The sequence below is a fragment of the Erinaceus europaeus genome, unplaced genomic scaffold, assembly GCF_950295315.1.
Source record: "Erinaceus europaeus unplaced genomic scaffold, mEriEur2.1 scaffold_652, whole genome shotgun sequence".
NCBI lineage: Eukaryota > Metazoa > Chordata > Mammalia > Eulipotyphla > Erinaceidae > Erinaceus > Erinaceus europaeus.
This window is the reverse complement of record NW_026647992.1, coordinates 47,043-72,206: the sequence shown is the minus strand read 5'-3', so window position 1 is coordinate 72,206 and position 25,164 is coordinate 47,043. Positions and strand designations below refer to the sequence as shown.

The 25,164-nt window shown below is 52.0% G+C and overlaps 1 protein-coding gene across 3 annotated transcripts in view; it reads right to left on the bottom strand.

The window, feature by feature from the left end:
• Positions 1–80: 80 nt before the first annotated feature.
• The window catches only part of CNDP1 (carnosine dipeptidase 1), a 37,713-nt gene continuing 12,629 nt past the window's right edge, over positions 81–25,164 (bottom strand). For 2 of the 3 annotated variants that reach the window (XM_016187065.2, XM_060184602.1), the window contains exons 3-12: positions 22,595–22,744; positions 20,140–20,302; positions 18,693–18,781; positions 14,229–14,429; positions 14,046–14,130; positions 12,933–13,093; positions 5,757–5,921; positions 4,046–4,187; positions 2,405–2,552; positions 81–581 (exon numbers count right to left, since the gene is read on the bottom strand). In XM_016187065.2, the coding sequence (XP_016042551.1) occupies positions 512–581; positions 2,405–2,552; positions 4,046–4,187; positions 5,757–5,921; positions 12,933–13,093; positions 14,046–14,130; positions 14,229–14,429; positions 18,693–18,781; positions 20,140–20,302; positions 22,595–22,744 (1,374 nt within the window). In that variant the 3' untranslated portion in view covers positions 81–511. The remainder of the gene's footprint in view (positions 582–2,404; positions 2,553–4,045; positions 4,188–5,756; positions 5,922–12,932; positions 13,094–14,045; positions 14,131–14,228; positions 14,430–18,692; positions 18,782–20,139; positions 20,303–22,594; positions 22,745–25,164) is intronic. The other variant, XM_060184603.1, reaches the window with a different exon arrangement.

Genomic DNA, 25,164 nt, shown 5'->3' with positions numbered 1-25,164 from the left:
TGTCTCTCCCCCCCTTCTCTCTCCCTCCCTCCCTCTCTCTCCCCCCTTCTCTCTCCCTCCCTCCCTCTCCCCTTTCTCTCTCCCTCCCTCCCTCTCTCTCTATCTCTGTTTCTATAAAAATATGAAGAAAGAAAGGACACCAGGACAAGTGTAGCCACCATACAGGCACCGAGCCCCAGTGATTCAGAACCAAAAAGCCACCTGGTGCCACCCTGCAGGAACCCCTGTGAGAGGCGCCACCGGGAGGAGGTTCATGAGCAGAAAGCAAGGGAGACAGCAAGGTGGCAGCGGCATGGTTATGTGTCCCGAGCACTTGGAATCCGGAGGCAGCACGTGGGGGTCACGCTGGCCTCATGCAGAAGGGGCTCTCCCTGCGTCTGGCTCTCTGAGCTCCCCCACGCAGCTGGAAGTCGACGGCTTCTGGAAGGAGGGGGACCTGAGACACATCTCATCGCTAGTCCAGCACCCAAAGGCGCGTCCTGGTCCCGGCTGGAGGCTGGGGCTCCAGCTGTCACTGGTGTAGCTCAGCCAGCTCTAGGAAAAAGGCAGCAAACAGCTTGGAGCCTTCTATGTAGTTCCGCCTAATGAGAGGAAAAGACAGAACAGAGAAGCAGAAGCACACTGTTTCATTTACTGATTTTACCAGAGCACTGCTCAGCTCTGGCTTATGGTGGTGCGGGGGGTGGGGGTGTTGAACCTGGGACTTTGGAGCCTCAGGCACGAGAGTCCCTTTGCAGAACCATTCTGCCGTCTCCCCCACCCAATGTTTCTCTTAAAATGATAGGACACAGGGAGGAGTCCCTACAATTTTAATGGGAAGATTAGAGCTGCCACAAAGCCCATTTCAGGCACTGAGCCCAGCCGCCTGACAGCTGGGGCAGTGGGTAGAGTGTCAGGCTCTCAAGCATGAGGTCTTGAGTTTAATCCCTAGCAGCACATGGACCAGAGGGATGTCTGGCTCTCCTTCTCTCTCCTTAATCTATCTCTCTCTTCAATAAACAAATACAATACAATACGTAAGGAGTTAAAAACAGTGAGCCCAGTCCCCTGGGAAGTAGTGCAGTGGGTAGAGTCCTTAACTTGAAAACGTGAGGGTCAAATGCAGTTTCCTCCATTGACTATACTAGAGCTCTGGCCTGCCTCTCTCCCTCTCTCTCTCTCTCTCTCTCTCTCTCTCTCTCTCTCTCTCTCTCTCCCTTGCTCTCTCCAATATATAAATGAGTTTTGGGGCCTGGCAGTGGCACACCTGGTTGACGGCACACACCACCATGCTCAGGGACCCAGGTTCAAGCCCCTGGTCCCCACCTGCAGGGGGAAAGCTTCACAAGTGGTGAAGCAGGGCTGCAGGTGTCTGTCTTTATCTCCCTATCTCTCTCTCTCTCTCTTCCCTCTCGACTTTTCTCTCTCTGTCTCTATTCAATAAGTAAATAAATAAGTGAATTTTGAAAAAGCAAACTCAAGGGGTGGGGCGGTGGTGCATCCATTTAAGCTCATACATCACCAAGCACAAGGACCTGGGTTCAAGCCCCCGCACCCCACCTGCAGGGGAGGACACTGTTAGAAGCAGTAACTTTAGAATTGCTTTAAGTAAAATTTTAAGCATGAGTTGTAAGTATAGTTGCTTTTCTGCCTGCAGTGGAAAATTCCTGTAAAAAGCAGGGCTAGACAAAACCCACACACCAAGATGTAAGCCACCTGTTGTTTGTCTTAAAGAGAACAGCTCGCCTAACCAAGTCCTTGAAACCCAACCATTGCTCAAGGTCGAGGGAGCTGATAGCCCGGTGGTCTTAGCTGACAACAAAAAAGTGTGGTGACCCTATTTTGCATAAAGGCTTGAAATCAGACAATTCTTATAGGCTGCTTAGGGTATTGCAATGTCTGAAATGATTGGATCCTGCGTTTTCTGTAAAATGCTATTGAGTGTGTGTTAAAATTCTAGTTTTGCATATTCCCCACCCAGAATGTACTCTGGAATCCTATAACTTGTGTGGTTTGAGCCTTGTTCAGGGTCGAGCTTGGTAGACTAATATCAGTCACCACTCGGCCCGGATTGCAATTCGTAAATAAACATCTTTTGCTTCCTTGCAGTGGATGGAGATTTGATTTTTGCTCTGTAACAGACACCACATGAACAGTGAAGCAGGTCTGCAGGTGTCGGCCTGTCTCTCTCACTCTCTGTCTCTTCCTCCCCTCTCCATTTCTCTTTGTGCTATCAAAATGAGAGAGAGAGAGAGAGAGAGAGAGAAAGGAAGGGATGGAGAGAGAGGGGAAAACGGAAGGAAGGAAGGAAGGAAGGAAGGAAGGAAGGAAGGAAGGAAGGAAGGAAGGAAGGAAAAAGTAAGAAAAATGTACTTAGCCAAGGAGGGTGAGACAGCAGGGTGTGGGGCAGCCCCAGGTCAGCCACCTGTTGATCTTCTCATTCTGAGAGTGCTCCCCGTCATCCACAGCACCAAGTGGCAGCATCATCACACTCTTCTGCAGGGTGTCCTGGAAGATTCTGGCGATCGGGATGGTGGAGCCGTCCCGGATCATGTCTGGCTCCGTCCCAAACACTGAGACCCAGGGAACAGAGGACAGGGAAGGGGTTGGGATTCTGTCATGACCCAACACCCCAGGAACCCACCAAATGTGGCCTTTGCTTTCTCTTCACTGCCTCTTCTCCCTCCTTTGAAACATTTCTGTTTGGTGGGTGGGAGAGACAGCACAGTGGTTCTGCAAAGAGACTCTCCTGCCTGAGGCCCCAAAATCTCGGGTTCAGTCCCCATCACCAACATGAGCCAGAGCTCAGCAGGGCTCTGGTAAAAAATAAAATTAAAATTAAATAATTCTGTATGTGATTATTTCTTTTCCTTGAAGACATGGCTCCAGGGCCACGTGTGAGCACAGCTCAGAGGATCTCTCTGGGTCAATTCCATCTCTGAAGTGGTCGGGAGGTGAGAGACCACCCCAGCCTTCACCACAGCTTCTGTCATGATGGATACAGATCTGAAGCAAAAACAGCAAAAAGGAGAAACCATCCGGGTCCCAGTGATAACTACGCAGGTTATCATTGCGGCTGGGGCACAGAATTTTGGTGGTGGCTGTGGGTATATCTCTATCCATATATTAACCAGAACACTGGTCAGCTCTGGTCTGTGTTGGTATAGGGAAGCCCCCATAATCTTATAAATCATTCTTAAATCACTAATAAATGCTAAAGAGAGGGAAGGAAGAAAAAGATTTAATGAGGGCAGAGGTGGGGAGTATAAAGGTTATGTAAAGAGACTGGTGACTGAGGTTCTGAAGTCCCAGTTTCAATCCCCCACACAAGATCAGCCAGAGTTAAGCAATGCTCTGGTAAAAAAAAATTTAAAAATTAAAAAGTTTTAAAGAAAAGGAGAAAGGAAGAAGGAGGGAGGGAGAGAAACAGATCTTTAAAGAATGAAGGAAGGAAGAAAACAGAGGAAAAACAGAGAAAGGGAGAAAGAAAATATTACACATTGGGGCCGGGCGGTGGTGCCCTGGGTTAAAGCACATCAAACACATGTGATACTCGCATGTCATACACATGTAGCACACACACACACACACGCACACACACACGTGCACGCGCGCCCTGGGTGAGTGTGCTTCCCGGAAATGCCCCCTCTGCCTTTGAACTAGGACCCCTGTGCACAGCCCGGGCTCACGGAAGCCAGGGCCCCTCCTCTGCCCCTTGGGGGGGGTGGTCTGCAGGGGGCGGGGCAGCCACTTCACCTGCCTGCTCAGGTGTGGCAGATATACTGGGCCTCACCTGAGGTTTCCACGCCCCTCACTGTGCCCCAGAGTCAGCTGCCCACCTGTGAGCCTGCACCCCGGCCTCCTCCACCTGGGCCTTCTCTGAAGACCACGGAACCTTCTCATCAGTGGAAGGGGTTGGAGAGACAGCATGCAGGCTCCCTCCCGCCCCCCTGCCCCATTCATGCTCCTCACACACTGACACCAGAGCAGACAAGCCCAGCGGCATCTGCTAGGTCACGGCCACAAGCTCCAGAGCCCGGCTTCCCCTCGGCGTCATGACTCCCACCTGCCCGGATGGCTCTCCGGGCTGCCAGGTACTGTCGGTCCCGCACGTTCGCCACCCACGGCTGCAGCCCCAGCGTCATGGAGACCGCCACCTGGTTCGCGCTGTTCCTCGCGGAGAACACGTGTTCTAGGTGCTGCTTCACCTGAAAGGGGACGGTTCCAGCTGTGAGGGAGACGCCAAGCCGTCTCTCCTGTGAGCAGCGCCGGCAGTGGAGGCTCCTGCCAGACACCGATGGACCCACCAGAGCTGGTGAGGATGAGGAGGAGAGAAAGGGGGTCCTCTGTGTGTGTGTGGTTGGAGGGGCAGACTGGGATGATCCCTGTGGAGAACGGTCTGGTGTGACCCAGCGTTCCCCTCCTAGGCATGTACCCAGGGGACACGGTACTGGCTCAAAGCTGTAGGGACCCTTTGCTCAGAGCTGTGATCGTCTCAGAAGCTGAGATGTGGAATCAGCCTCCATGCCCAGCCACAGAGGGCTGGGTGAAGAAGCTCTACAAGGGGCCAGGCAGCGGGCCTGTCACCATGCGCAAGGAACCAGGTTCAAGCCCAGTCCCCACCTGCGAAGGGAGGGAGGAAGCCTTACAAGTGGTGAAACAGTGCTGCAGGTGTCTCCCTCTGTCTCCCCATTCTACACATCTGGAATTTTCTGGAGTGAGAATAATTCCAAGTCAGAAGAAGAAGCCTGGCTGTCTGCCTCCTTCTCTGGGCTGTGGAATTATGTTGGGGGAACTGTACCCTCTGAAAGATTCCTTCCATTCAGGAACTCGACAGACAACGGCTGAAGAGGCCGGCGCTGTTGGCAGAGCCGGGCGCAGGGGCTGCTCTGGCTCAGGTGTGGGCTCAGGTGCAGCTGTGTTCTGTGCACAGGAGGCTCTAGATTCAGGGGTGCTTGTTCTAGGCGCAGAGCGGCTATAGGGGAAGAAACTGTTCCAGGCACAGGGGTCATCCTGCGAGCAGGGGCATTCTAGTTTCAGGAGTCTATTCTGGGTTCTAGAGGGTTCTAGGAGCAGGAGTGTTCTAGGTGGAAGAGTCTTCTAAGTGCAGGATTAGGATTATGACCAAGAAGAGGAAAATCCTGCCCTTGTGGAGTGAAGATACCACAGGACGTTTCCAAAAGTAAGAGGGGAAGGAAGGAGGAAAGGAAAAAGAGGAGGAGGAGGAGAGAGGAAGGAGGGATGGAGGGGGGGACATGGAATAACGGGGTGGGGGAAGGGAGGGGCTGAGAGGAAAAGCAGGGGTGAGACCCAGAAGGTGGAGAAGCCAAGACAGGCCACTGAGCTTGCAACCAAGAAAGATGAGGCAGCCGTGGGGGAGAGGCCTGGGAAGCAGGGTTCTAAGCCCAGTCGGCCATCTGCCTGAGTTCAGCTCCAGTACCCCTCCCTTCTCACCCTTCCCATCGGGGATTTCTGGCCCATCAGCCACAGGCAATGAGCACCTCCCTCTGTGCCCCGAGCCACTTGCCTCCTGACCTGCATTTCTGTTTCTTCCAAATGTCCCATCACTCCACGACTCCCATGTCTAGCTGATGACTCTAATTGCACATAATTGGAGAGAGAGATTTTTCCGGAACAAAACCCCTAGTGGCTTTCTGACATTTGTTCAGTCCCTCTGGAAGTGGCGGTCAGGGGGGAGGGCTGATCCACCAGCGCTACCAGGAAAGGGCTCACGGGGCTGGGGGCAGGCGGCACTGGGCATCGGTGTGTGGGGGTACCTGCTTCTCTACTGCTGTTGTGTTCATATGCGGGACCAGGCGGATGGAGAACTTGCCCAGGACCCTGCCGGGGATGACGGTCTTGGCTCCGGGCTCATCAAAGGCTCCCTCGATGCCGTGGATGGAGAGAGACGGGTACCTCCAGAGGTGCATCAGAATCTCCTCCTAGAGCCCGGAACAACATCCGCAGAAAACCGTGTGAGAACACGCTCCAGCGGATGGAGCTCGCGTGTCTGCACCCAGGGTGCGGGTGGCCCCGTCTCTGAGAACAGAGATCTCACCTCCACTGCTGATAAGGGCCTGGCTACTGAGCTCTGAGCCTTGCAGATTAGGGAGCACCAACTCATCACCCCCCCCCCAAGAGGTGTATTATTATTATTATTATTATTATTATTATTATTATTATTTCAATCCCAGAAAATTTACTTCAACTGTCAGCACAATTTCTCAAGAGCAAAAATGTGTCAAGCACATGTCTGCTGAGAGCTACCGTGCCGTAGAAAGGTTTGGACAGAGGGCACGCAGGCGCCATCTGTGTTTGGGAGTGTGAGTGTGCTTTGATCCGTGCATCAGACACGAGGGGAGTGCTCTGAGACCATGAGACATCAGCGAGGAAGCACCAGCAGGTAGCGACACCTCCTGGATTGAGAGTTTTCAAACAGACTCTCGTGTTCTGACTCCGTTAAGGGGCTGTGCCGGCTGGTTCTCTGCATCCTGACTGTGACGGAGCAGAGAGCTGGGGCTCAGACTTGGGACTCAGCACACGTCAAGAATGTACAAAAATACAGAACTCTGGTGGTGCGTGCTTGTGGTACTAGACACTGTCTTCTTACAATCTTGTAACCTACTATTAATCACACATTAAAAAGAAAATAATGGGGAGTCAGGTGGTAGCGCAGCAGGTTAAGCGCACGTGGCACAAAGAGTAAGGACCTGCGCAAGGATCCAGGTTCAAGCCTCCGGCTCCCCACCTGCAGGGGAGTCGCTTCCCAGGCAGTGAAGCAGGTCTGCAGGTGTCTGTTTGTCTCTCCCCCTCTCTGTCTTCCCCTCCTCTCTCCATTTCTCTCTGTCCTGTCCATCAACGATGACATCAATAACAACAACAATAATAAGTGCAACAATAAAACAACAAGGGCAACAAAAGGGAATACATAAATATTTTAAAAAATAATAATGAACACACACAAAACCAGCCAATTCTTGGCACCCAACTGCTAGAGTCATGATACCCAACTCCAAGTTTGAAGAGTAAGGGAGACAAATGGATGCTCAGCTGAAGGAGTGTTAAAATGGCTCACTTGGGGGTGGGTGTCAGGTGGTAGCACAGCGGGTTAAGCGCAAGTAGAGCAAAGACTGGCGTAAGGATACTGGTTCAAGCCTCTGGCTCCCCACCTGCAGGGGAAGTCTCTTCACAGGTGGTGAAGCAGGTCTGCAGGTGTCTGTCTTTCTCTCCCCCTCTCTGTCTTCCCCTCCTCTCTCCATTTCTCTCTGTCCTATCCAACAACAACAATAGTTATTATAACAACAACAACACAATGGAAGAGATATCCTCCAGGAGCAGTGGATTCATACTGTAGGCACCGGCACCAGGCCCCAGTGATAACCTGGAGGCCAAAAAAGTGGGGGGGGAGACTCACTTGGGTAGTGAGCAGCTTTGCCTGTGCACAGCCAGGTTCGAGCCTGGCCCCTGTTGCAATGAGGGAGTTTTGGGTCCTCTTCCTACAAAGAGATCTTACTTCAGTTCATCTTTACCATGCAGACTGGAGGTAAGGAGAGAGAGGGACAGAGGGAGAGAGAGAGAAAGAGAGAGAGAGAGAAGAAGGAGGAGGAGGAGGAGGAGGAGGTGGAGGAGGAGGAGAAGGAGAAGAAGGAGAAGGAGAAGGAGAAGGAGAAGGAGGGAGAGGAAGAGGAGGAGGAGGAGGAGAAGGATGTGGGGAGCCACATGTGCCCTCAAGGTTGCTATTGGCATGGCCATAGAGTTTATGTTAAAAGATAGTTCCTGGGAATCGGGCGGTGGCGCAGCGGGTTTAGCGCAGGTGGCGCTAAGTGCAAGAACTGGCTTGAGGATCCCAGTTTGAGCCCCCGGCTTCTCACCTGCAGAGGAATCACTTCACGGGCGGTGAAGCAGGTCTACAGGTGTCTTTCTCTCCCCCTGTCTTCCCCTCCTCTCTGCATTTCTCTCTGTTCTATCCAACAACCACAATATCAGCAATAACAACAATATAATTACAACAAGAACAACTAGGGCAACAAAAGGCAAGATACAAAAAAAAAAAAAAAAAAGGGATAAGATAGTTCCCGCTTCCCTACACCTTAGAGTCTTTGTTAAAAGATAAGGTCTTTTTCCCCATGAATCACCCAGGACCTTCCAGATAACGGCTGACTACCATGACAAATAATATAAAATATAATCATAAATGAATAGGAAAGATACATCCCCCAATACTCAGTTGGTCAAGGCACCAAACCTCTTTTTCTATAAAGCATTCAAATCAGATGCCCTGCTAACCACGAGAAGCAGATTGTTTATGTTTCTTCCACAGGAATCCCAGAAAAACCATCTGGACCCCTGCACACCCTGACATCACCCACTAGATGGCATGACTACAGTGGCACACCCCCCCGAAACCCTAGATGTCACCTGACGTGATCTGAAGAACCTGATTCACAGACTCCAAGGACAGAACTTTTTACTGCCTGTCTGCCTTTCCTGCTTCTGCTTTGACCTGTCACGTTTTGGCGGTTCCAGCTCACAATCTACAGAAAAGCAGAATTCCAGAGGCTGACCTTCCTCATGCAGCACTTTATCCCCTGCCATTTCTCCCCCTAGTCGCCTACTTTGGACTGAGACTTCTATCGGACTTGCTGGTATACCCTTTGGACACTTTAGACAATTTTACAGCAGCTTCCTTTCCTTCACATTGCTGGTTTTTCATAGACTGACCCTGAGTAGTTCATAGACTTTACACACTGTTGCCCTGGGCATTAGATAAAAGGAAAGAGGGAGATGCTGGGGAATTGTGCAGATGCAGTCACATCTGCCATGTTGTCCCCTCAGGCTACTGCTAGTTCCCCGAGAGAGTTGGGACATTCTCAGAGTGCCTGTTCTGCCATGTTGTGCCCTCAGGGCATTGTCTATATCCCCGCGATATCCGGAGTGCTCTGGTTACTCCTCCCCCCTCCCATTCTCACAGAGTTATTATCCTATCCTGGAGTGCTATGGTTACTCCTCCCCCTTCCCATTCTCGCGAAAGCTGCTCCTATAAAAGCCCTTCTTCTTCCGCACCTTGCTCTCTCTTGCCAGCGCTTCACTCCGGTGTTCAGACGCAGGAAAGGTTACTGCGTGAGGCGGCCATTTTCGCTACCTCCACATGGCCCAACCTGCTTCTCTAGCACCCAACTCTGAGGTGCCAGCGCGAATAAAGATTTGTGTTTCCTCTTCGCTCCGGACACCCTCTCTCTTCTCCGCGGCCCACGCTCAACAACATCTGACTCAACAACAGAAGGAGAAGGAGGAGGAGGAGGTGTCCTTCAAGGAGCCTTTGTCCCCTTCTGTGCTGGAGGGGGACCTTCCTAGCTGAGGCCCCTTCTTCACCCTGTAGTCCTCTGGGTTAGCTAAGCTATTAAAAGATGGTGTGCACATATGTTCTTAGCAGCACAATTTATAATAGCCAGAACCTGGAAGCAACCCAGGTGTCCAAAAACAGATGAGTGGCTGAGCAAGTTGTGGTCTGTATACACAATGGAACACTACTTAGCTGTAAAAAATGGTGACTTCACCATTTTCAGCCAATCTTGGATGGAGCTTGAAAAATTGATGTGAAGTAAGATAAGTCAGAAAGAGAAGGATGAATATGGGATGATCTCACTCTCAGGCAGAAGTTGAAAAACAAGATCAGAAGAGAAAACACAAGTAGAACCTGAACTGGAATTGGCGTATTGCACCCAAGTAAAAGACTCTGGGGTGGGTGGGGGGAAAAATACAGGTCCAAAAAGGATGACAGAGGACCTAGTGGGGGTTGTATTGTTCTGTGGAAAACAGGAAAATGTTATGCATGTACAAACTATTGTATTTACTGTCGAATGTCAAGCATTAATTCTCCAATAAAGAAATTAAAGACAGGGGAGTCGGGCTGTAGCGCAGCGGGTTAAGCGCAGGTGGCGCAAAGCACAAGGACCAGCATAAGGATCCCGGTTCGAACCCCGGCTCCCCACCTGCAGGGGAGTCGCTTCACAGGCGGTGAAGCAGGTCTGCAGGTGTCTATATTTCTCTCCCCCTCTGTCTTCCCCTCCTCTCTCCATTTTTCTCTGTCCTATCCAACGACGACGACAATAATAACTACAACAATAAAACAACAAGGGCAACAAAAGGGAATAAATAAATAAAATAAAATATTAAAAAAAATTAAAAAAAAAGAAATTAAAAACAAAGGTGTTGTGCAGTGACTAGATAAAGAAGTCAGGGGGTAGTGAGGGAGCTTATGCCGTGGCTGGAGTGTTAGGCTGTGGGCATGAGGTCCTGAGTTTGATTCCCGGCAGGGCATCCCAGAGTGATGCCCTGTCTCTCTTAGATGCCTGTTCTCATTCATAAGTAAATAAATAAAATAGCCAACTTGGGGGTGGGGCAAGAGAAGAAAGCAGAGGCGGCATACTCAGCAGGAGGCTGCCGCTCATGAGTTTTTATATTTCTTTTATATTTATGTATTTGTTCGCCTTCAGGGTTGTTGTTGGGGCTTGGTGTTGGCACTACAAATCCACTGCTCCTGGTGGTAATTTCTGTTTTCCATTTTATTTTATGGCAAGGAGAAATTGAGAAGGGAGGGGAAGAGAGAGAGGAAGAGAGAGACACACCTACAGACCTACTTTGCTGCTTGTGAAGTGACCTCCCTGCAAGTGGGGAGCTGGGGGCTCAAACCGGGATCCTTGTGCGGGTCCTTGCGCTTCATGCCGTGTGCGCTTAACCGGAAGCACCGCCGCCAGCCCCTATGATTCTTATTTATCTATCATTTGTTTCACCAGAGCACTGCTCAGCTCTGGCTTACGGTAGTTTGGGGGATTGAACCTGGGACTTTGGAGGCTCAGGCAGGAGAGGCTCTTTGCAGAACCATTCTGCTGTCTGTCTCCATCCTGCTCTGGGCCTGTGTTGTTCTGAATCAAATGGGCGGGCAAAACTGGAGAGGACTGTGCTTCATGAAGGAAAAGTGAAGAGTGAAGTGAAGAACTGGAAGACAGCTTCCCTCCCCTCCCCTCCCCTCCCCGGCGGGTCCCCTCCTCTGTGGGACATTCTGACTGGAGGCGGAGGCAAGTCAACTCGCAGAGAGAATGCTGCCTCAGTGGCCAGCCGCTTAGGGTCTGTGAGAGCTCTGGGGGCAGTGGAGGTGGGGCTGGGGCTAGGGACATCGGTGCCGGGTGGGGGGAGCTTTATGCCACACCTGCCATGTGTGACTGTGTAAAGCAGCTCAGGTCGCCAGTGGACGATGATGGTGGTGTCTGAGACAGTCTTTCCACCTGACACAGCTCACAGACAAGGGCAAGGAAGCCCTTGAGAAATCTGGTTCTAGGGTTGGGGAGATAGCTCAGTGGTTTATGTGACAGACTTTCATGCCTGATGTTTGGAGGCACCAGGTTCAGTCCCGGGTGCATTCATCAGCCAGAGCTGAGCAGAGCTCTGATGGAGGAGGGGGAGGGGAAGGGAAGGAGGAAGGGGAGGGGGGAGGAGGGGGAGAGGAGGAGGAGGGGGAGAGGGGGAAGAGGATGGGAGGAGGGAGGAAGGGAGAGAGAGAAGGGGAGGGAGGGGGAAAGGAGGAGAGGGGAGGAGGAGGTAGGGAGTAGGGGAAGGAGGGGAGAAGGAGGGGGAGGAGAGAGGGGAGGAGGGGGGAGAGGGGAGAAGAGGGAGAGGGGAGGAGGGGGAGGAAGTGGGTAAGGGGGAGGGGGGAGGAGGGGCAGGGCGTGGGAGCTCGGAGACTCTGAGCAGGTCTCAACCTTAGACAGAAGACCTGTCTTTGAAACCTGAAATGCGTGGCTGGGAGGTGACTCAGAGCCAGCTGAACCCCAGAAAAAGGAGTGTCTGGGCTGGGGAGACAGCAGAATGGTTCTGCAAAGGACTTTCCTGCCTGAGGCTCCAAGCTCCCAGGTTCAATCCCCAGCACCACCATAAACCAAAGCTGAGCAGTGCTCTGGTCTCTCTCTCCATGTTTTTCTGTATCTCTCTCATTAAAATAAAAATAAATAAATAAAAACTTATTTAAAAAGGAGGGAGGCAGGGGCACACCTGGTTAAGCCCAGGCGTCACAGTGCGCGAGTCCGGGTTCAAGCCCCTGGTCCCCACCTGCAGGGGGGAAGCTTCATGAGCGGTGAAGCAGGGCTGCGGGTGTCTGTCTGTCTGTCTCCCTCTCTCTCCTCTTTCCTTCTCGATTTGTCTCTGTTTCTATCCAATAATAAATAAGTTTTTAAAAATATATATTTTATGATCTCACTCTCAGGCAGAAGTTGAAAAACAAGATCAGAAAAGAAAACACAAGTAGAACCTGAATTGGAATTGGCGTATCGCACCAAAGTAAAGGACTCTGGGGTGGGTGGGTGGGGAGAATACAGGTCATGAAGGATGATAAATGACATAGTGGGGGTTGTATTGTTATATGGGAAACTGGGGAATGTGATGCATGTACAAACTATTGTATTTACTGTTGAATGTAAAACATTAATTCCCCAATAAAGAAATAAAAAAAAAGTTATATTTTAAGGAGTCCAGCAGTTGTGCAGCGGGTTAAGCACATGTGGCATGAAGCGCAGGGACCGGCGTAAGGATATGGGTTCAAGCCCCCGGCTCCCCACCTGCAGGGGAGTCGCTTCACAGGCGGTGAAGCAGGTCTGTAGGTGTCTGTCTTTCTCTCCCCCTCTCTGTCTTCCCCTCCTCTCTCTATTTCTCTCTGTCCTGTCCAACAACGACAAAATCAATAATAACTACAACAATAAAACAACAAGGGCAACAAAAGGAAATAAATATAAAAATTTAAAATAATAAAAATAAATATATATTTAAAAAGGAGTGTTTGGCCCAGAAGGCTGAAAAAGAGGGAGCTGCTCCTGCTGTGGATTCTGGGACAGGCGGGTGAGCACGGGTGCTGGGAACTAAGGAGGTGGGAGCCCTTGTCCCCTCGTCAAGGGCGACCTGACCTTGGAGTCAAACAGAAACTTGCGCACGCGGCTGCTATGGCGGTACTCCTCCAGGTCCAGGTCGATGGCTTCGTACATCGCCTTTTCCTCCTCCATCACAGGATCCACTTGGTCATAGATTCCCGGGATCAGGATGTGGCCAGAGGAGTCCACCAGGCTTCCTGCAAGGAGACACAGTGAGGACGCCAGGCGGGGAGGTGAGTGAGACAGGGCCCTGGGAGGGGGCGCAGGACAACGGGGGTGGGGTGAGGATTGGCTTTGTGACTGCTCCTGGGTCCCAGAGGCAGAGCCACTGGCCACCACTCACCCTGAGCGGTGATGGCTGGAGAGAGCTGGACCCCAGCAGATGGGCTGCTCCCATCCAGGCTAAAGTCCCTCCCATGTTAACGTCCCATGTTGTCAACTCCCAGTGGAAGGAGTGGGACACAGACAAGACATTCAGCTGGCTTCCCTCCCTTGTGTTCTGGCTCTCGACTACCTCCGTCTCATAAACGATGTTCTTGAAAGATGACATATTTCTTTTAAAGAGGAGAGAGAGAGAGAGAGAGAAGAGAGGGGCTGAGCATTGTCCTGGCATAGCTGTCCCAAGGGAGGAGCAGAGCCTTGTGCATGCAATGCCTGCACTCTACCAACTCCCTGGCCACAAGTTCATTTTCTTTTAAAAAAAAAAAAACCCATCGATTAATTAATCATAAAATAGAGATCAGCCATCTCCGAAAAGACAGTGCCAGGGGTAAACTTTTGCCCTCTGGCCTCAGGCATGCAGGTTGGTGCTCTCCCAGACCCAGTATGTTTCTTCCCTTTCTTCCTCCCTCCCTCCTTCCTTCCTTCCTTCCTTCCTTCCTTCCTTCCTTCCTTCCTTTTTTTTTTTTTTAAATTGCCATCAGAGTTATCACTGGGGCTCCGTGGCTGCACAATGAATCCACTGCTCCTGGTGGCCATTTTTTCCTTTTTCCTTCCTCTTTATTTCATAGAACAGAGAAACTGAGAGAGGAGGGGCAGACAGAGAAGAAGAGACAGACACCTGCAGACCTGCTTCACTACTTGTGAAGTTTTCCCCACCCCCTGCAGATGGGGAGGGGGGCTCAAACCCCAGATGAAAGCAAACATTACCCAGAAGAGCCACCAGGTCTGTCATCGGCTCATGAAGGATGCCACCAAAAGTTCCGGAATGAAAATCCTGGTCCCTGCATTTTACCTACAAGGCAGGCAGCAGAGACGACAGGGGCTCTGGGGTCAGCATCCTCCTGAGACCCCCGGGTGAGCCCCCCTCCGCCCCTGAGCACTGTGCAGCACCTCCACCGTGAAGTAGGCGTTTCCCCGGGTCCCGTAAGTGAGCGCCGGCTTGGTCCTGCTGAGCCACAAGTTATCAGAGATCACGATGTAGTCCACCCCGGAGAAGAAGCCGTCCTTCTCCCTCTGCACCAGCTGCTCCAGGCCCACAGAGCCCGCCTCCTCCATACCCTCCAGCATGAACTTGACGTTGACGGGCAGGTCCTGGGGGACAGGGAGCCACCCATCTGCCTACTGGCGCTCTGAGGCAGACTTTGCTTCTACACTGACTTCTTTCTTTTTTTATAAGTTTTTTCTTCTTCTTCTCTTGGTGATATATCCTAAGGAACCCAACACACCCATCCAAAAAGATCTGTGTGGGAGTCGGGCTGTAGCGCAGCGGTTAAGCGCAGGTGGCGCAAAGCACGAGGACCGGCCTAAGGATCCCGGCTCAAGCCCTGACTCCCCACCTGCAGGGGAGTCGCTTCACAGGTGGTGAAGCAGGTCTGCAGGTGTCTGTGTTTCTCTCCCCCTCTCTGTCTTCCTCTCCTCTCTCCATTTCTCTCTGTCCTATCCAACAATGAAGACATCAATAACAACAACAAGTACAACAATAAAACAACAACAACAAGGGCAACAAAAAGGGAAAATGAATAAATAAATATTTTAAAAAATTTAAAACATCTGTGTGCACATATGTTCTTAGCAGCACAATTTGTAATAGCCAAAACCTGGAAGCAACAGATGAGTGGCTGAGCAAGTTGTGGTCTATAAACACATGGAATACTACTCAGCTATGAAAAATGGTGACTTCACCATTTTCAGCTGATCTTGGATGGACCTTGAAAAATTCCTGTTAAGTGAAATAAGTCAGAAACAGAAGGATGAATATGGGATGATCTCACTCTCAGGCAGAACTTGAAAAACAAGATCAGAAGAGAAAACACAAGTAGAACCTGGACTGGAGTTGGTGTATTGCACCAAAGTAAAAGACTCTGGGGTGGGTGGGGGGAGAATACAGGTCCAAAAAGGATGACAGAGGACCTGGGGGGGGGTTGTCTTGTTATGTGAAAAACTGAAACTGGGAATGTTATGCGTGTACAAACTATTGTATTTACTGTCGAATGTAAAACATTAATTCCCCAGTAAAGAAATAAAAAGTTTTTTTTCTTTATTTACTTTCATGAGAAAGATACACAGAGAAAGACACAGGGGCTGAGAGGTGACACACCTGGCTGAGCACACGCATTAGAGTGCTCGGGATCTGGGTTTGAGTCCTCACTCCCTACCTGAGGGGCAGAAGCTTCACTAGTGGTGAAGCAGGTCTCTCTTTATCTCTTCATCTCCCCCTCCCCTCTCAATTTCTCTCTGTCTCTGTCCAAAAATTAATTTAAAAAAACTTATGATAAATAAAAACATGAGTAAATTACAGAGAGAACGAAATGAGAGTCCTGCCCAGCTCTGTCTGATGGTGGTGCTGGGGATTGAACCTGGGGCCTCAGAGCCTGAGGCAGGAAAGATTTTTTGTAGTAACCATTATGCTACCTCCCCAGCCCATGTTATTATTTTTTTCTTTTTAAAGATATTTTATTTAGGGACCCAGGCAGTGGCACACCTGATTAAGCTCACATAGCACCATGCCAAAGATCCGTGCAAGGATCCAGGTTCAAACCCTCACTCCTCACTTGCGGGGGGAGGGGGGATGCTTTACAAGTCATGAAGCAGGTCTGCAGGTGCCTATCTTTCTCTCTCCCACTTTATCTCCCCCACCTCTCTCAGTTCCTCTTTGTCCTATCAAATTAAAAAATGGAAGAAAAAAAAAAAAGGAAGGAAGAAAAACTGGCTTCCAGGTGTGGTAGATTCCTAGTGCTGGCACTGAGCCCAGCTATAATCCGGGAGACAAAAACATTCTTTGTTTGCTTCATTTATTGGATAGAGACAGAAATTGAGAAAGAAGGAGAGAAGAGATGGAGGTGGAGAAGGAAAAGGACAGAGAGATACCTGAAGCATTGCTTCGTATCTTGTGAAGCTTCCCCACTGCAGTTCGAGACCCGGCGCCTGAACTCAGGGCCGTGCGCTCAAGCAGGTGTGCCGTGGCCTGGCCCCACATTCTTTCTTTCTTTCTTTCCTTTCTTTCTTTCTTTCTTTCTTTCTTTCTTTCTTTCTTTCTTTCTTTCTTTCTTTCTTCTTTCTCTCTTTCTTTCTTCCTTCCATCCTTCCTCTTTCTTCCTTCCTTTCTTTCTCTCTCTCTCTTTTTCTTTTTTTTTTTGCCTCCAGGGTTATTGCTGGGGCTCGGTGGCTGCACTATGAATCCACTGCTCCAGGAGGCTATTTTTCCCATTTTGTTGCCCTTGTTGTTGTGCTTGTTATTGTTGCCATAGCTGTTGTTGTTGTTGTTGGCTAGGACAGAGAGAAATGGAGAGAGGAGGGAAAGACAGAGAGGGGGAGAGAAAGACAGACACCTGCAGATCTGCTTTACCGCTTGTGAAGCGACCTCCTGCAGGTGGGGAGCCGGAGGCTCGAACCGGGATCCTGACGCTGGCCCTTGCGCTCTGCACCATGTACGCTTAACCCGCTGCGCTACCGCCAGACTCCCTTCTCTCTTTCTCTTATTAGTGGTTTAATATTGATTTACAAAATTACAAGATAACAGACGTGCAATGCCACACAGTTCCCACCACCAAAGCTGTGTGTCCCCACCCCTCCACTGGAAGCTACAGCCGTTCTCCCAAGGCTGCAGGTATGGGCTGACTGTCATTTCTACAACTACCTGTCTGTATTTGTATAGATTTGATCTCTTTTTTCTTTTTTCGGTCCCATCTTCTCTTTCTTCCCAAGTCACACACACACACACACACCGATGACTACATCCAAATATCCCTTCCCCTTTCCGCTTCTCTCTCTGGGTCCTGACAGAGTTGGGGTTCAGAGCCCTCTGGTCATCTTCCCTTATCATTTCTCCATGACTTGGAGTATAGGTCAAAAAAATTTATGGGGAGCAGAAGGTGTGAGTTCTGGCTTCTGTCATTGCTTCTCCCCTGGGCATGGGTGTTGGCAGGTGGCTCCGCACCTCAGCCTGTCTCTGTCTGTCCCCAGCCCACATTGATTTCTTAAGGACCCTGAGTGTGTGTGTCATGCAGAGCAGACCTATTTACAGCAGCGGTGCATCCATGGTGGTTGCAAAGGGGGATGTGAGGTAACCCTGCAGGTCGACACCCCATCAGGACCTACCCATGCCGTGCTGACCAGGAAGCGCTGTGGCATGGAGTTTTGGAAAACAAACAGCATCCTGGCTGCAGGGGTGAGGGCGGGGGCTACAGCCCTCTTCTCCCCAAAGGAAACTTTGGAGAAAGGTCCATCACTCCGCACATCCTCTCCTGCCCTCGTGACTCCGAGAGGGATAAGTGATATCCTCACCCCCACCCCGACAGACTGTCTGCCCTGGGACTCTCCACAGGACTTACTCCCATCTCTGTTCTTTCTCAGCCAGAGTGCATGTCTCTGAGTGCAGGCAAAGGCTTTGATCTCGGAGCAGGACGGGGCCTGTGTGCTCCCAGAGTCATTGCCGGATGGAGAAGACGTCCTTTCAGATCCTTCCAATCTGCCCCTCCCTCCCTTTGGTTTTGATCTTTGGCCTGTTGGTAATTTGCAGCTCCCTATCTGTGAGCACCATATGAGAGGGAAGGGAGGTCACGACTTCCCAGAGCATGGAGCACACATGTGGAGAAAGCGCCAGCATTCCGAGCCTCTGAGGGGATGGGGTGACTCGCCAAGGGGAGAGCAGGGGCAGAAGGAGAAGAGGTGGCCCAGGGACTCAGAGGTCACACAGGCTCCTGTGTTAAATATGAACAGATATGGGCCTTGGGTTAGACCGATGGGGTAGTCAGTTAATTATATTTATATATTTTCTTCAAGTTTGGGAGCTACTCTCTGCCCTAATCCAGCTTTCTAACCCTATTCTCAACTCTGATCCCATCTTCCTAGACAGTATTTTTAGTCCACCTGCATGTTAACTACCTAAAATAGACCTCCTAGCCTCTTTCCACCCTAAGCTCCCTCGTCTCATCTGCTCTAGTCCCACTTTTTGGTTTCTGTTTATTAAACAATTATTTCTGCTTTATATTACAGCCTTTCAGCCACCCAGTTGCAGATGCTACCACGACGCCATCCTGACCTCCCTGGGCAGACGCCCTCACCCACGTGTCCTGGAGCCTCCCCTCCCCAGAGCCCTGCCCCACGAGGGACAGACAGACACAGGCTGGGGGTGTGGATCCACCTGCCAACACCCATGTCCAGCGGAGAAGCAATGACAGAAGCCAGAACTCCCACCTTCTGCTCCCCACAGAGAATTTGGGCCCAGACTCCCAGAGGGGAGAAATGTCAGGGGAAGATGCCCAGAGGGCCCTGAGCCCCAACTCCATCAGGACCCGGAGAGAGAAGAGGGAAAGAAGGAGGGACGCCCGGAAGGAGTCACAGGTGTTGACTCACTTGCTTCAGGGCTCTGAAGGTGCCCACAGCATTAATCCAGGCTAACACGGGACCTTTGTTGTCTGTTGTTCCTCTTCCATAAAGTTTTCCTGTAGGATAAAGCAATGGGGAAGAGCTTTAAGGGGAAAAGCAACAACATCCCTGCCAAGTTGAGCTAAGAACGAATGCGACTTCACAGCTAGCGGCTCACAGTGCCGCCGGTCTCCTCCAGGCTCTAATCCTGCTCTGGTATCAGACAAGTTTCTTGGGGTCGGGTGGTGCACACAGCTGAGTGCACTTGTTACAGTGCTCAAGGACCCAGGTTCAAGCCCCCAGCCCCAACGAACAGGGGGGCAAGGCTTCACGAGCTACACTAAGCAGTGCTGTAGGTGTCTTTCTCTTCCTCCCTCTCCCTCTCCCTCCCTCCCCCTCCCCTCCCCCTCCCCCTCTCCCTCTCCCTCCCTCTCCCTCTCCCTCCCCCTCTCCCTCCCTCTCCCTCTCCCTCCCTCTCCCTCCCTCTCCCTCCCTCTCCCTCTCCCTCCCTCTCCCTCCCTTTCCCTCTCCCTCTCCCTCTCCCTCTCCCCCTCCCTCTCTCCCTCCTTCCTCTCCCTCTCCCTCTCCCTCCCTTTCCCTCTCCCTCCCCCTCTCCCCTCTCCCCTCTCCCTCTCCCCTCTCCCTCCCCCTCTCCCTCCCCCTCTCCCTCTCCCTCTCCCTCCCTCTCCCCTCTCCCTCTCCCTCTCCCTCCCCCTCTCCCCTGTCCCTCCACCTCCCCCTCTCCCTCTCCCCCTCCCCCCTCTCTCTCTCCCTATTCTCCCATTCTCTCTTTCTATTCAGTAAATAAACCAAAGACAAGAAAAAGAATGGGCAGTTATTTTAAATTTTTTATATGTTTTTATTTATTACTAGATAGAGACAAATAAATCGAGAGGGAGGAGATAGAGATGGAGAGAGACAGAGAGACACCTGCAGCCCTCCTTCACCACTTGTGAAGCTTACCCTGCAGGTGCAGACCAGGGGCTTGAACCCGGGTCCTTGCGCACTGTAACGTGCACGCTTAACCAGGTGCGCCACCGCCTGGCCCAGACAGGGAAGTTCTTCATGTGCAGACAGTGTGGGCATCAGCCAGGAAACATAAGCTGCACATGGTAGGTGCCTTGGGCGAGCCCTGCAACCCCGCTGGCTTTCAGACTAAGGACGTCGTCCATCCCACCCCCTTTGAGAAGCACCCTAGGCCTGGTGTGGGGTGTCCTGTGACACGGTGTCTCCTCTGAGGTCTCTCCACGGTCAGAGGAATTGGAAAAGGGCCGTGTGTGTGTGTGTGTGTGTGTGTGTGTGTGTGTGTGTGTGTGTGTGTGTGTCTCCCTAGGGAAGGGGAGGGGAGGGGAGGCCTGGCACCCGAGGCAGAGACCCTCTGGGACACCCCCTCGCAGTGAGCCCCCGGGGGGCCGCAGGGCTGCCTGGCACTGACCGTCCAACTCCGTCAGCGTGTAGGGGTCCGAGAGCCACCCGTCCTCCGCCCTGGCCGGCTGCACGTCCAGGTGTCCGTAGAAACACACGGTGGGCTTCCGGGGGTCATCGCCCAGTTCTGCCAGGAGGATGGGCGGGAGCGGCAGAGTCTGTCCGTCCGGCAGCTGGTCAGGGAGGAGGGTCCCGTGGAAAGGGTCTCTTAGTCATTGCAGGAAATGATGCCCTGACGGACCCTGGGAGCCCTGGGGAGCCACAGGACTGTCCCCTGGGGCCCGGCCAGGATGCCGCAGCCAGGGGGCTCCTGAGTGGGGGGAGCTGGGGCGAGCCGAGCCGGCAGGTGGTGCAGCGGGCAGGGTGCTGGGCTCGCAAACACGAGGTGCTGAGTCCCAGCACTGCAGAAGCCAGGCTACTCTCTCCCCTCCTCTCCCCTCGCCTCCCCTCCCCTCTCCCTGCTCCCCTCTCCTCCCCTCTCCTCTCCCCTCCCCTCCCCTCCCCTCTCCTCCCCTCTCCTCTCTCCTCCCCTCCCCTCCCCTCTCCTCTCCTCTCCTCTCCTCTCCTCTCCTCTCCCTGCTCCTCTCTCCTCTCCCTTCTCCTCTCCTCTCCTCTCCTCTCCTCTCCTCTCCTCTCCTCTCCTCTCCTCTCCTCTCCTCTCCTCTCCTCTCCTCTCCCTTCTCCTCTCCCCTCCACTCTCCTCTCCTCTCCTCTCCTCTCCTCTCCTCTCCCTCCCCTCTCCTCTCCTCTCCTCTCCCTGCTCCTCTCTCCTCTCCCTTCTCCTCTCCTCTCCTCTCCTCTCCTCTCCTCTCCTCTCCTCTCCTCTCCTCTCCCTTCTCCTCTCCCCTCCTCTCCTCTCCTCTCCTCTCCCTGCTCCTCTCTCCTCTCCCTTCTCCTCTCCTCTCCTCTCCTCTCCTCTCCCTTCTCCTCTCCCCTCCCCTCTCCTCTCCTCTCCCCTCCCCTCCCCTCCCTTCTCGTCTCCTCTCCTCTCCTCTCCCCTCCCCTCCCCTCTCCTCTCCTCTCCCTGTTCCCCTCTCCTCTCCCTTCTCCCCTCCCCTCCCCTCTCCTCTTCCTTCTCCTCTCCCCTCTCCTCTCCCTTCTCCTCTCCCTTCTCCTCTCCCCTCCCCTCCCCTTCCCTCTCCTCTCCCTCCCCTCCCCTCCCTTCTCCTCTCCTCTCCCCTCCCTTCCCCTTCCCTCTCTTCTCCCCCCTCCCTTCCCCTCTCCTTTTTCCTGGCCCTCTCCTCCCCGTTTCCCTCCCCTCCCCACCTCTTCTCTCCCTCGTCTCCCCTCTCCTCCCCATCCCTCCTCCCCTCCCTCCTCCTTCCCTCCCCCTCCTCTCCCTCCCCTCTTCCCTCTTCCCCTCTCCTCTCCTTTCCTCCCCTCCCCTTCTTCCCTCTCCTCTTCCCTCTCCTTTCGCCTCTCCCCTCCCCTCCTTCCCTCCCCTCCTTCCCTCTCCTCTCCTCTCCGCTCCCCTCCCCACCTATTCTCCCCCTTCCCCTCTCCTCTCCTCTCCGCTCCCCTCCCCACCTATTCTCCCCCTTCCCCTCTCCTCTTCTCTCTCTCTCTCTCTCTCTCTCTCTCCCTTGTGAAAGAAATAAACCTAATTTTGGGGGGAGGGGTCTGCCTTGCCTTCCATCCCTGTTCAAGCCCAGCCCCCACTGCACTGGAGATGCTGAGCTGTCTCTCCCTTCCTCCCTCTGCCTCCCTGACTCTGTCTCTCTCTTTCTGTATGAAGAAGCTGACCCAGAGGGGTGAAGCCCCAGCAGTGACCAAAAGTATACTAAATCTTTAAATCTTCTCAATTTCTCTTTGTCCTAGCCAATAAGAAATTCAAAAAGAAAAAAGCCTGTCCTCTGGGAACAGTAGATGTGCAGTGCAGACACCAAGCCCCAGAAGATAACCCTGGTGGTAATAAAATAATAATAATGAATTGGGGCTGGGTGGTGGCACACCTGGTAGACCACGCACAGTGCGCGAGGACCCAGGTTCAAGCCCCCCCCCCCCGCTTTACTAGTGGTGAAGCAGTTCTGCAGATGTCTGTCTTGCTGCCTCTCTCTCAACTCAATTTCTCCCTGTCCTATCTAATAAAATCAATAAATGCATAAAAATAAACATTTAAAACAGAGACAAAGACTGCACTTCCCAAGAAAGACATATCTCGTGTGGTTCTCATGTGACGCGGAGAAAGGACCCCAGCCCTCTCCTGCCATAACCCGGTCTTCCGTTAGGCTGCTCCCCTAGGGAATGAGGCGCTGGGTTTGTGGGGGCCACTGGGGAGCCCTGTGTCCTGCCTGTGGGCTGAGTGACTGGGGGTGCTGCCCTGACAGGGTGTGTGCGTGGAGGAGGGCCTGTTCCCCTGGCCCCAGCCCGACCCCCCAGTAGGACCAGAATGTGGGAGTGTCCCTCCGGATGGGGTGGTCACGGGAGAGGGTATGGGGGGGTCAGGGAGCCTGGGGGGGTCAAACCTGCTGTGTCCCCAGGTCCACGGCATCCACGCTGGCTCCCAGGTTCCGCAGCCGCTCGCTGGCCAGGCCCATCATGCGGGACAGCTCCTGCCGGAGCCGGGGCAGCGGCTGCACCGAGTCACTCTCCACCGCCACCCACTCCTTCAGGGCCTGGGGGGGGGTCGGCGTGAGAGGTCACCCAAGGCCACTGCCCCCTGAGGCCATGGAGGAGGAGGCTTCCCTCCAGCCCCAGAGGTTGTCACAGGCAGATGGAGGCTCTGGGGTTCCTGGTTCAACCCCCTGCCTTGAGGATCCCAGTGGTGCTTATGTCTGTCTGTCTGTCTATCTATCCATCCATCCATCTATCTCGTGAGACTCTCTTTCCCTCTGTCTGTCTGTCTGTCTGTCTTTCTCTCTCCTATACTGCAGCACTGCTCAGCTCCAGTTTATGTTGGTGCAGGGGATTGAATCTGAGACTCTGGAGCCTCAGGCATAAGAGAGATTCTGTGGGAATTGGGTGGTAGCGCAGGTGGTGCCAAGCGCAAGGACTGGCGTAAGGATCCCGGTTCGAGCCCCCCGGCTCCCCACCTGCAGGGGAGTCGCTTCCCTGGCGGTGAAGCAGGTCTGCAGGTGTCTGTCTTTCTCTCCTCCTCTCTGTCTTCCCCTCCCCTCTCCATTTCTCTCTGTCCTATCCAACAACAATGACATCAATAACAACAATAATAACTACAACAATAAAACAACAAGGGCACCAAAAGGGAATAAATAAATAAATATTACAATTTTTTAAAAAGAGATATTCTGTATCTCATATGAAATAATTATATCTCTCTATATTTAAAATACTTGATTTTCTTTATTGAATAGGACAGAGAGAAGTTGAAAGGGAAGAGAAAAGTAGAGAGAGGGAGAGGGAAACAGAGAGACCTGCAGACCTGCTGCACTGCTCTTGAAGCTTCTCCCCTGCAGATGGGGATTGGGAGCTCAACCCAGGTCCTTGAACATCCTAAATGGTTTCTTTATTTTTAAATAAAAGATAGATAAGTTGATAGATAGATAGATAGGCTGGAGTCCTGCTCGACTCTGGCTGATGGTGGTGCTGGGGATTAAACCTGGAACCTCAGAGCCTCAGGCAGGAAAGTCTTATGTTTAACCACTGGGCTGACTCCCCAACCCACTACATATTTTAAAAGATAATTAAAAACAAACCTATACATATTTTGCATGAATTCTTTTAGACAACGGACTTCTTATGCTTTAATATCGAATAGTCTTTAACTACTATGCAGAGAAATGTGTTTAGGATGGGGAGATAGCATCATGATTCTGTAAAAAGACTCTCCTGCCTGAGGCACTGAGGCCCCAGATTCCGTGTCCAGCACCAGCCGAATCCAGAGCTGGGTAAGGTTCTGGGGGAAAAATAAAAGATGTCTTTAACCTTAAGAAAAACTATGTTTGAGGGTAAGTGAGATAGTGTACTGGTTCTGCATAAGACTCTCCTGCCTGAGGCTCAGAGGTCCCTGGTTCAGTCCCCAGCACCACCATCAGCCAGAGCCAAGCAGGACTCCCGCCTATCTATCTATCTATCTATCTATCTATCTATCTATCTATCTATGTATCTATCTATCTATCTATCTATCTGTCAACTTAACTATCTGTTATTAAAAAATAAAGCAAACATTTAGGATGTTCAAGGACCTGGGTTGAGCTCCCAATCCCCATCTGTAGGGGAGAAGCTTCAAGAGCAGTGAAGCAGGTCTGCAGGTCTCTCTGTTTCCCTCTCCCTCTCTCTACTTTTCTCTTCCCTTTCAACTTCTCTCTGTCCTATTCAATAAAGAAAATCAAGTATTTTAAATACAGAGAGATATATTATTTCATATGAGATACAGAATCTCTCTTATGCCAGCACCACCATCAGTCAGCCAGAACTGAGCAAGGCTCTGATCTCTCTCTCTCTCTCTTTCTCTCCCCCACCTTTGTTTTTGTTTACCAGAGCCCTGCTCAGCTCTAGCTAATGGTGGTGCTGGGGATTGAACCTGGGATGTTGGAGCCTCAGTCAGGAAAGTCTGTTTGTAGAACCACTGTGCTCTCTCCCCAGCCTTCTTTATCTCTGTATATATTTATTTATTCTTTTTTGTCGCTCCCTTTTTTATTGTTGTGGTGGTTATTGTTGTAGTTGTTGATGTCATCGTTGTTGAACAGGACAGAGAGAAATGGAGAGAGGAGGGGAAGACAGAGAGGGGGAGAGAAAGACAGACACCTGCAGACCTGCTTCACCGCCTGGGAAGCGACTCCCCTGCAGGTGGGGAGCTGGGGGCTTGAACCAGGATCCTTACCCTGGTCCTTGTGCTTGGCACCTTGTGCACTTAACCAGCTGCACTACTGCCAGACTCCCTTATCTCTGTATTTCTAGCTGAAAAATTTGGCCCAGAGCAGTGAAGGCTCTGTGACAGCCAAACAAACAAACAACAAGAGACCATCTTTCTCTCGCTCTCCCTCCCGCTCCCTCTCTCCCTCCTTCATAGAGTGTCCATAGCAGGTGGCTGCACTTCAGGAAGGTGGGAAGAGGGTGGGTTTGGGTGAGAAGGTCC